The sequence below is a fragment of the Oncorhynchus mykiss genome, chromosome 5 (genome assembly GCF_013265735.2).
Source record: "Oncorhynchus mykiss isolate Arlee chromosome 5, USDA_OmykA_1.1, whole genome shotgun sequence".
NCBI classification, from domain to species: Eukaryota; Metazoa; Chordata; class Actinopteri; order Salmoniformes; family Salmonidae; genus Oncorhynchus; species Oncorhynchus mykiss.
The window spans coordinates 93,700,008-93,711,175 of NC_048569.1; the positions used below are offsets into that span (position 1 = coordinate 93,700,008).

General features: G+C 41.6%; 2 protein-coding genes across 25 annotated transcripts in view; both read right to left on the minus strand.

Annotated features, from left to right (window-relative positions):
- The window catches only part of LOC110524842 (uncharacterized protein YGR130C), a 49,683-nt gene extending 47,145 nt beyond the window's left edge, over positions 1–2,538 (minus strand). For all 22 annotated transcript variants that reach the window (XM_036978860.1, XM_036978861.1, XM_036978859.1 and 19 more), the window contains exons 1-2: positions 2,342–2,538; positions 1,901–2,173 (exon numbers count right to left, since the gene is read on the minus strand). In XM_036978860.1, the coding sequence (XP_036834755.1) occupies positions 1,901–2,173; positions 2,342–2,399 (331 nt within the window). In that variant the 5' untranslated portion in view covers positions 2,400–2,538. The remainder of the gene's footprint in view (positions 1–1,900; positions 2,174–2,341) is intronic.
- A 3,170-nt stretch (positions 2,539–5,708) lies between these two features.
- si:dkeyp-82a1.6 (torsin-1A-interacting protein 2) lies at positions 5,709–9,930 on the minus strand. 3 transcript variants are annotated; one of them, XR_002473667.2, is made up of 9 exons: positions 9,707–9,929; positions 9,165–9,263; positions 8,884–9,063; positions 8,231–8,392; positions 7,985–8,128; positions 7,787–7,909; positions 7,643–7,693; positions 6,468–7,512; positions 5,709–6,436 (listed from the first exon to the last, which is right to left on the minus strand). XR_002473667.2 is itself a non-coding variant. In XM_021604800.2 (8 exons), the coding sequence occupies exons 1-8, from the start codon at positions 9,774–9,776 to the stop codon at positions 6,713–6,715; spliced, it is 1,626 nt and encodes a 541-aa protein (XP_021460475.2). In that variant the 5' UTR covers positions 9,777–9,930; the 3' UTR covers positions 5,709–6,712. The 3 variants fall into 3 exon arrangements, 2 of the variants coding, with proteins under 2 accessions (XP_021460475.2, XP_021460474.2); XM_021604800.2 differs by having other exon boundaries at positions 5,709–7,512; positions 9,165–9,260; positions 9,707–9,930; XM_021604799.2 differs by having other exon boundaries at positions 5,709–7,512.
- Between the last annotated feature and the right edge of the window lie 1,238 nt (positions 9,931–11,168).

The window sequence follows — 11,168 nt, forward strand, 5'->3', positions numbered from 1 at the left end:
GAGAAGAGAGTATCTGAGCCGATATGTAATCATTAAGGGGTAGAGAAGAGAGTAACTTTAACTAGCTGATATGTAATCATTAAGGCGTAGAGAAGAGAGTATCTGAGCCGATATGTAATCATCAAGGGGTAGAGAAGAGAGTATCTGAGCCGATATGTAATCATCAAGGGGTAGAGAAGAGAGTATCTGAGCTGATATGTAATCATCAAGAGGTAGAGAAGAGAGTATCTGAGCCGATATGTAATCATTAAGGGGTAGAGAAGAGAGTATCTGAGCCGATATGTAATCATTAAGGGGTAGAGAAGAGAGTATCTGAGCCGATATGTAATCATTAAGGGGTAGAGAAGAGAGTAACTTTAACTAGCCGATATGTAATCATCAAGGGGTAGAGAAGAGAGTATCTGAGCCGATATGTAATCATTAAGGGGTAGAGAAGAGAGTATCTGAGCCGATATGTAATCATTAAGGGGTAGAGAAGAGAGTATCTGAGCCGATTTGTAACCATTAAGGGGTAGAGAAGAGATTAACTTTAACTAGCCGATATGTAATCATTAAGGGGTAGAGAAGAGAGTATCTGAGTCGATATGTAATCATTAAGGGGTAGAGAAGAGAGTAACTTTAACTAGCCGATATGTAATCATTAAGGGGTAGAGAAGAGAGTATCTGAGTCGATATGTAATCATTAAGGGGTAGAGAAGAGAGTAACTTTAACTAGCCGATATGTAATCATTAAGGGGTAGAGCAGAGAGTATCTGAGCCGATATGTAATCATTAAGGGGTAGAGAAGAGAGTAACTTTAACTATCCGATATGTAATCATTAAGGGGTAGAGAACAGAGTAACTTTAACTAGCCGATATGTAATCATTAAGGGGTAGAGAAGAGATAATCATTAAGGGGTAGAGAAGAGAGCATCTGAGCCGATATGTAATCATTAAGGGGTAGAGAAGAGAGTATCTGAGCCGATATGTAATCATTAAGGGGTAGAGAAGAGAGTAACTTTAACTAGCCGATATGTAATCATTAAGGGGTAGAGAAGAGAGTATCTGAGCCGATTTGTAACCATTAAGGGGTAGAGAAGAGATTAACTTTAACTAGCCGATATGTAATCATTAAGGGGTAGAGAAGAGAGTATCTGAGCCGATATGTAATCATTAAGGGGTAGAGAAGAGAGTATCTGAGCCGATATGTAATCATCAAGGGGTAGAGAAGAGAGTAACTTTAATTAGTCGATATGTAATCATTAAGGGGTAGAGCAGAGAGTATCTGAGCCGATATGTAATCATTAAGGGGTAGAGAAGAGAGTAACTTTAACTAGCCGATATGTAATCATTAAGGGGTAGAGAAGAGATAATCATTAAGGGGTAGAGAAGAGAGTATCTGAGCCGATATGTAATCATTAAGGGGTAGAGAAGAGAGTATCTGAGCCGATATGTAATCATTAAGGGGTAGAGAAGAGAGTAACTTTAACTAGCCGATATGTAATCATTAAGGGGTAGAGAAGAGAGTATCTGAGCCGATTTGTAACCATTAAGGGGTAGAGAAGAGATTAACTTTAACTAGCCGATATGTAATCATTAAGGGGTAGAGAAGAGAGTATCTGAGCCGATATGTAATCATTAAGGGGTAGAGAAGAGAGTATCTGAGCCGATATGTAATCATCAAGGGGTAGAGAAGAGAGTAACTTTAACTAGCCGATATGTAATCATTAAGGGGTAGAGAAGAGAGTATCTGAGCCGATATGTAATCATTAAGGGGTAGAGAAGAGAGTATCTGAGCCGGTATGTAATCATCAAGGGGTAGAGAAGAGAGTATCTGAGCCGATATGTAATCATTAAGGGGTAGAGAAGCTGACTTTGAAACCCATGGACCTACATAAATGATCCCAGGTCAGTAACTTACAGTAAACTCTGAGCTGGATTGTTTCCTTCCTCTGTGTCCTACATTTTTCTTCTGTGCAGGTATACTTTCCCTCGTGATTCGGGTGTACATTTGCAATATGGAGATAACTTCTGTTTTTTGTGGTATTCTGAGTGACATCGCTCTCGTCTAGTTTCATCCAGCGTGGTTTGCCTTGGGAGCAGGTTGTCTCACAGATCAAGGTCACAGCATCTCCCACCTTGACAACGGGTTTGGCTGGGCTAACAGTGATCTCTTTAGCACAGAGTGCAGGATCTAAATAAAAGTTATAACCGGCAACAGTAAATGACATGGTGTATTGAATGTGGATTTTTTTTTTTTTTACAGTCTTATAGATATCTTTGTTTTACAAAAATCTTAAATTAGTTATTACATTATTGTTAATACATGTATTTAAGAAAAAGTAGAATGGAGGATGGGTACCTCTAAGAGCCAGCAGAAGGTAGCAGAGTAAACAGTGATAGGATTGCAGGTACTCCATTGTCCTCTTCAGTAGTCTCCTGTGACTGTAGTCTGCAAGAGCTCCAGTGGAACTGACGACTGAGATGAGGGGGAATTCACGTCAGTTCATACACTCTACAGCAGGCCAGGCAGTTCTTGGCCCCACTGCAGGGCACTCTTCAGCAGACTCCTTCCTGTCTTCCCAGGCCTGCCAACATCCTCACACGCAAACCCAGGAACAATGACATTGGGACATGTTTTAATCTGTAGACACACACAAACATACACACACTGATATAACATACAGAATAACAATGGCTGTGTTTTTGTTCAAATGTTTTGCAATTTTGTAAAAAAAATTAAGTTAAATTAAGCTCTTATGTAGAAATGATAATCTTTCAGATGGCACAGATGAGCATATTTCATAATCTAAAGAATAAAAATATTGAAATAATATTTAGAATTTGTCTGGCCTAATTTTAATTAACAGGAAATGGAGTAATGCAAACATATCTGTTTGGCTTGTTTCATGTTCAGACAAAACAACTAAAACACTCTTTTGAGATCTGAGGTAAATTAGTAGATTTAATATATGAGTCTATCATGACATTAATTCAACAACCTAATCAACAGGGAAACAGCCTTACTGAGAAGGAAAGTGACGGACAGGTTAAAACAAGAGGCTGGAGATCCCCTCTATCAAACCGGATGATTAAAAAAAATGTTTATTTAACCTTTAAGTCAGTTGGGGTGGCAGGGTAGCCTAGTGGTTAGAGCGGTGGACTAGTAACCGGAAAGTTGCAAGTTCAAATCACCACCGCTGACAAGGTACAAATCTGTCATTCTGCCACTGAACAGGCAGTTAACCCACTGTTCCTAGGCCACCATTAAATAGAAATATGGCTTTCCATATCTGGTGGGGTGTGACTATTCCATAAAAAGAGTCTCCTGGGTAGTTAATAATCACTCTATACCAAGGTCGGGACCCCAACCTCAGACAAATTCTAAATATTATTTCAAAGGAACATTCTACAATAAAGTCATTTCTGTGATAGGCTTGTTGAATAAATAAAGTGTTACCTAATTTCACAGCCCCGCCCCATTTCATAAAAAGTCAATGGTGCAGAAACTCGAACATAACCTCTGACCCCTTCTCTCAGTGAAGGACAGATATTTTTGTTTTGTAATACATATTTAAACCAGTGGAGCAGAAATATAATGACCAGAGTTTTATACAAAGTGGAGAAGTCTTGATTTATTAAAATGTCTTCCTCCTTCAACATCAGCATGTTTCTGTTTATTTTTGCCTTATCAACAGGAAACATCTTATGAGAACAGCTATTGTTTCTACTTTCTACTCAACACCAAGGTCAGGTTTTTTTTACCGCTTTTTGTGATAGTCTCATTGCGGCAACTCTTCAATGAGCTCGGGAGAGGGGAGCGGCAAGTCATGCATCCTCCGAAAACATGACCCGCCAAGCCATGCTTCTTAACACCCGCTCGCTTGACTCGGATGCCAGCCGCACCAATGTGTCGGAGGAAACACCGTTCTACTGACAACTGAAGTCAGCCTGCAGGAGCCCGGCCCGCCACAAGGAGTCGCTAGAGCGCGATGAACCAAGGGAAAACTCTCCCTTCACCAGGACGACGCAGGGCCAATTGTACATCGCCCTATGGGACTCCCGGTCACGGCCGGTTCTGACATGGTCTGGGATCGAACCCCAGGCTGTAGTGAGGGTACAACACTGCGATGCAGTGCCTTAGACCGCTGCGCCACTCGGAAGGCCCCACCAAGTTTAGTTTTAACCTCCATCATTGAAAGCCTCCTGTTCCCAAAGATTGGTTCTGGAGGTAGGGCTGCCATAACCCTACCCACAGGATAACTGCTAGAGAAAGAGTCAACTGGTGGATGAGAATAGGGCTGTCATAACCTTACTCACAGGATAACTGCTGGATGAGTCAACTGGTGGATGAGAATAGGGCTGTCATAACCCTACCCACAGGATAACTGCTAGAGAAAGAGTCAACTGGTGGATGAGAATAGGGCTGTCATAACCCTACCCACAGGATAACTGCTAGAGAAAGAGTCAACTGGTGGATGCGAATAGGGCTGTCATAACCTTACTCACAGGATAACTGCTGGATGAGTCAACTGGTGGATGAGAATAGGGCTGTCACGGTGCGTGATATCACGACATGTACAAGAGTCACAAAGTTAAATGAGGTTACGATAACGTCGCCATAGGATGTCAGTTGAGAAAAATCCCCTTTCGGTAACTGCCTTGGAAGATTGTCTGTTGTTCTGTTACTCCACAAGATACTGTAGGTTTTATTCAGGGAAAGACAGTTTATTTTCTACCGATGTCACTGTTCAAGTGTTCACATATTTGACATTCAGCTCTTCCTTTTGACACTCAACCCTCAATGAGCGATTCTAAAAATAAGCCATCATTACCAGCCCATTAGTGAGGGGAACTGGCCACAGATAATATAAAATGAAGAGACTTCCTGCAAAAAGACCACTAGTAACGCTCTTGGAAGTGCTTCCCTGTGGATAACATGTGAATAATCGTATCATGACACCATAACTTTGTTCCTCAAGCTAAGAAAAACATATCCCCTCAGATTAATAAAGTCAATAAGCAACTATTAAAAAATATTTTATTATTATAGGACAACCAAAAACAAATCAAAGAGAACATACTTATTCAGGGGAAAGCAAAATACAAAATATCTTAGTTACAACAACAGAGCATAAACTAGAAAATATTTCTCAGTGGAAAGAAAATAGTTGGTTCTGGGACATTGTTGTTCAATTACTTGGTTCAATATTCATCTTCATCACCGAGTAATTTGGTACAACGTATCAAATATAATCTAAATCTCACCAATTAAAATATTCTATATAAAAAAAGGCACAATGTCTGACTGGCAATACCAGTTATGTAATATCCATTTTTTGATTGACTGTTTCAATCAGTTCAGATTATACTGCTAAATTATGCCAACACTTATTCTGGAATAATCTAGAATTGTTTACTTCATTAAGACACACAAGCATTTTGGAAAAAAAAAAAAAAGCATCATAGCAGTAAGAATCTCTGATAAATTACAGCGATCCCTCTCCTCACAGAATTATTGGAATTTCCATGTGAAAATATCATATTCAACATCTCTTCTCTGTAACCCCCCTCCCCCCCCCCCCCCCCGTCCAACTTGTCCTATAAAAATAGAACTACCACTTAACAATTATTTCAAAATATTCCCAATATAGTCATCTAATAATATTTTTCATTAAGCAAATACTACACTATAACACACACACACACACACACACACACACACACACACACACACACACACACACACACACACACACACACACACACACACACACACAGAGAGAGAGAGCGAGAGAGATAGATAGAGAGAGACAAACCTAACGCAGCATCCCAAATTACGATTATTTCCGTCTTCATGTCTGCCAATCCTCGAGGTGAGCTGGTTGGTTGAAAATGTAAAACCAGAGAATTAGTGCAAGACATTTCAGCCAAATATGCAGGGAATGGAGGTATTGAAATGATATTTTTAAAATATGTATACATGAGCGTTGAACAGCAGAAAAGGAACTCAGTTAGTCATTTTACCAATGCGTGGATCAGTGGTGAAATCCTGGAATTTAGACTCAGATTAAATTTCATGCATCAACAAAACACTTTAAATTGAATAGCAAAAGGAATCTTTTTTTCAAGGTAACGATTTCATTTCATTTTCAGTAGAAAAGACAAAACAAGAAAAACGTGAAATTAGACATCATATTATAAAAATCAATGCTGTACATCTTCCCTATAAAGCAAACTTTGGGTCTGAAATAAAAACCACCCACAACAAACTGATGTCCTCAACCCAGACCGTCACTCTGTAATTACTTCCCGATTTCTCAACCCAGACCGTCACTCTGTAATTACTTCCCGATTCCTCAACCCAGACCGTCACTCTGTAATTACAGCAGCTGGCAGTTGTGAAATGATCAGAAATATGACAAGAGGACCAGAAAGAGAGGACATCTCAGTTAAAACTAAACAGTGCAGTTGGGCAGAATATTAAATGTTGGTTTGGATCTGTCAGCATAGAAATCTCTATTAAGAGCATATGACCTCTGGAAGATATCACCTCTAGGTCCTAGAGTTCACCTGTGAAGTCTAAAAACCCCACAGAGCACCTGGGTGTGTCTTCATACCATCACCCCTCAGCTACAGAGCCACAGCTTCTCCAGAGCTCCATAAAGACGGAGAGGAGCCCAGCCCAGCGAGCCTGCTCCTACCTAGCCAGACGTCTCCTGTAGCTGCCAGTTCAGTCCATGCATCCTCCCTGCTCTATCCTCTCCTCTACTGCCACAGGCAGGACCAGGTGGGAGATACGGCTCCATAGTCCACTCAGCTTGTCCAGGTCCATCCGATTATAGGAACCAGGCTTGTCTGAGCTGTTACTTTCCACAAAGGTGTCTGTAATATAATCCTGGACCCTCTCCTCAACCTCATTCAGACTGAGCTCCTTCCCTAACTCCTCCTCAGGCAGCAGCACGGTGAAGAGCAGGAACACCTCTTTGTAGGCTGCGTTCTCGTGGTCACAGTAGCGGTAGAATATGATCGTGGAACCTGGGGGCAGCTCCTCGAAGCGGTGGATGACGGCTACGGGCTGGTCCCCCTCGAAGGCTTCCCCCAGCTGGGTGTCGATGTCCAGCTTGACCTGGTCGCTGTCCTGGCCAGCTTTGCTGGCCCCGTCGATGTGGATGGAGGAGGCGTTGAGGGCAGAGGAGAAGGCGGAGGCCAGATGCAGGGCAAGGCAGTGCAGCGTCTTCTCCCCCCTGCGGCCTGCTGTCAGCATCAGGCTGACTGGCTCCGTTGGCCGGGCCGTCTGGAGGTGCCTCTCCAGGTGGATCCTGCTCCTCCTCCACAGCTCAGAGCGCTGCCCGGGGAACAGGGCCTCCAGAGCAGATAACTGAGAAACAAACTTCCCCTCTCTCACAGGCCAGGCTGGATGATCTCCACCCCCTGAAGGTCCGAAGGGCAGTGAGAAGTGCTGGTAGGCCAGGAGACCCAGAACACCAGAGACAAGCAGCACCAGAGCCTGACACAGTTTCCACATGTACCCTGCAGGGATGAGAAGATGACCATGTTTAATTCCAGAAACAAATGCAAATATAAATAATATTAAAATGACTCCTACTTTAAGACAATTCAAGGAGAGATTTTTAAAAAATATATAAATTTTTTAACTTACCCCCAAAAGCTTTCCCAGGAATTGCCTTGATAACAGCTGATTTCTTAATATCTTAAAATAGAAGAATATTCATATTGAAATAATACTGAAATAATCTCAAACACTACTTCCTCAATAAAACTGCACCAGTATACATAACGGTACCTTGTTTTCTGAGTTTGGTAGTTTGTTTTCGAGTAGGAATATTGTTCACCCGACAGCTCGATGTGTAGGACTCTTCAGAGGTGGGGTAACCTCTCATGCTATAATGGTTAGCGCTGGGCAATCCTACACAGAAGACAATGTTAAAATACACAACACTTTAGATTGACTAGGAAAACTACATTAGCTCTGTCCTCTTACCAGTTTTTTTGCCTTTCCTCTCCATATTCTCCTTGTACTGTGCCATGCTGCTAGTCTTGTAAATCAAAACCTCTGGTCGGTTCTCCAGGGGTCTGAGTTGGGTTGCAGTCTTGGTACCAGACGCAGCTCTTCTTGACATGTCCACTGAAAACAAAACACATGAAAAGCCCTTTAGAGAAAAATCTCAGTTTGATATTCTCTGATCTTTAGAGATCGTTAAGATTACAAGTTAAAATGAGGTCCTACTTCTCTTGGTTTTAAACAGATCTGTTTTCAGCTCCTCGGTTGTATGAATGGAACTGCGACTCAGTAGGTACAACCTGGGATCTACAATCTCTTGGGAGCCAACACCGACCGTCTTCGGTACGTTCACATTCATGTGCCCCATCAAAGTTGTATCAAAGGGACCTGTTACAGGATGGGTAAGCCACAGGACAACCATCAAGCCTAGAATGCACCATTAAAGCTGCAATATGTAACTTTTTGGGCATACCAATCAAAATCACATAGAAATGTGAGTTATAGATCTGTCTTCCCCAATGAAAGCATTTCTATGCTTCCCGTTATTACGTTTTTGTGTGTGTGTGTGTGTGTGTGTCTTTTACTTTGGGGTTTGTACACCAGCTTCAAACAGCTGAATATACAATATTTGTGGTTATTGAAATTATATTTCATAGCAGTTTAGATGATACAATGATTCTCTACACTATAACTGCTTTTTTTTGTCACAAACTGAAATATGGCAAACTAGTTTTTTCAACCAGGAAATGGTGGAGCGATTTTTGCATACTGCACCTTTAAGTGGGCTAAGGAAAAATAGCATCAAGAATCAGTTATGTTTCCTATTTGTGAATTTGGTCGGGTTGGGGTGAACGGTAATGTGGTCCTCCTAAACTCACGTTTATGCTGTGTGACATTGTGATGGGAGGAGTCTTCCTCGGCACTCATCTCCTGTTCCTCGTTCTGCTCCGAGTCCAGATCTTCATCCCCAGTGGTCTCCTGGACATCCATCTCATCCTCATCACAACTGCCATCCCCTGCCACTCCAATCTCTGACTTATTCTTCTTGCCAGGGGACTCTGAGTTGGGAAAGGAAAGCAGTAGATAAAGAAGTACTACAATCTCAATCATCTGTTTAACCTCCGCAAGCCTTTACGACTAGTAGCCTATTGACTTTTACCATCGTCCTCCATGGAGCCATTGACAGGTGTGGATGGGAGCTTGATCTCTTCCCTCCTCCTCTTCAGCGGACCTCTGGGTGCCAACTCTAAAGTAACTGCTGGCAAGGGCGAGAAAAGGAGTTTAGTGAGTGACAATAACGTCAGCTAAAAGTTACATCCAAGCTGGATATATCGGACTGCTGACTTCCAAATTATTGACTGGTTAACCATTAACTTAGCTAGTTAACTCATAACTAATTAAATCGGAAAGGCTAAGTTTGTAATGAATGAGAAACGTTAGCTCCGGTTAGGCTATTTAATGAGGACCATGTTAATTATTTTAATAAATGCTAATAAAGAGATAGCTAAGTTAACTAGCTAACTAACATGTTAAAACATCGTGTTAACTAGCAAATGTTTGTTTTCATGCATTTTTACGATATAGCCCATTTTTACTTGTGGGTGTGTTATCTAGTTTGCGGAAACAGCTAGAGGAAACGGAAGACTGGCTAGCTAGCTCGGTTATGTAGATAGGATTAGGGTAGCAGCCTGGCTGACAAACCTTTCATCGATTGCCTTGTCGACCTCCTCGCTGGTTGAGCAGAGTTGTTTCGTAAAATCTCAGGATCCATGGTTCCACTCTAAATTATACCTTATAGCGCAAATTAAATATTCACCCTATAGCGCAACTTCTCAAACGCATTTCCTAGGATGGGTCGTTTTTTTTTTTTTAACAAAACAGGAAATAAGTTGTACGTTCAACAGATTTCGTTGGAAACACATAGCTGGCGAATCTATGTTCCGGATATAAACGGTCATTCTGCCACTCCACATCTGTCACATTTCTTATTGCTCCTCTGCAACAAGGGGCACATTCAAAGCTGGTATTTATCTGAGGAATACGATACAGTGGGTATGTTCATAACACTATAGAAATGCAAATAATGCTGGTAAATTACCACTACAGGGTTTATATGAATAACGTTAGCTAGCTAGCCCAAGGATGTACTCTCACATAACACTTCAAATTCTAATAGGAGGGGGGGGGGGTCTGAGTTTATGCGACAAAATAAGCACTCAGAGTGTAGTACAGAATCATTGTACTATGTCAGGGGTTCCCACAGTTTTTCACTCAGGCCCCACTTCCAGAACTCTCTAAGGTATACAATGACTAAACATCACAAGAGGAACTGATGATGCACTACCCGATTTCGGAATTGCACCTTGTGCATTCTACTATTACAACTTAGGGGGGGGGGCCTCCTTGCCGACTCCTCGGCCCCATAGTTTGGGAGCCACGGTACTATGTAAACCGGTGTTAAATATATTTTCAATAAGCCAAAAATTGTATTTACAGTTGTTTGAAACTGTGTACAAAACCAACATTTTATGGGCTACTTTGTGATTTTGGCAATTAAGTCCTTTATCGACTTCTCAAGAGTCAGATGAACTCATGGATACCATTTTTTTGTCTCTGCATCCAGTATGAAGGAAACTAGTCAGCAATTGTGCTAACGCTAGTTAGCAATCTCCTTCAGACTCCAAGAAAAATACATTATAATGGAATCCACGGGTTCAATTGACTCTGTGGGAAGTCGATAAAGGGCTTCATTGACAAAATCCTGGAAGTATCCCTTTAAGAACAGGAAGCATAGCAATAGCTCACATTGAGTGGCTCAGCAGTCAAAGGCACTGCATCTCAGTGCTAGAGGCGTCACTACAGACTCTGGTTTGATCCCGGGCTGTGTCACAACCGGCCGTGATCGGGAGTCTCATAGGGCGGCGCACAATTGGCACAGCATCGTCCGGGTTAGGGGAGGGTTTGGCCGGGGTAGGCCATCAATGTAAATAAGAATTTGTTCTTAACTGACTTGCCTCGTTAAATAAAGGTTAAATAAAATATTTAAAAATGTAGTTTAACAGATCTAGAGATTTTTAGACTTGCTTTCAATTTGTGACAGATCTATAACTCACATTTCTATGTGAATTTGGTTGGGTCACCCAAGAAGTTACATATTAAAGAT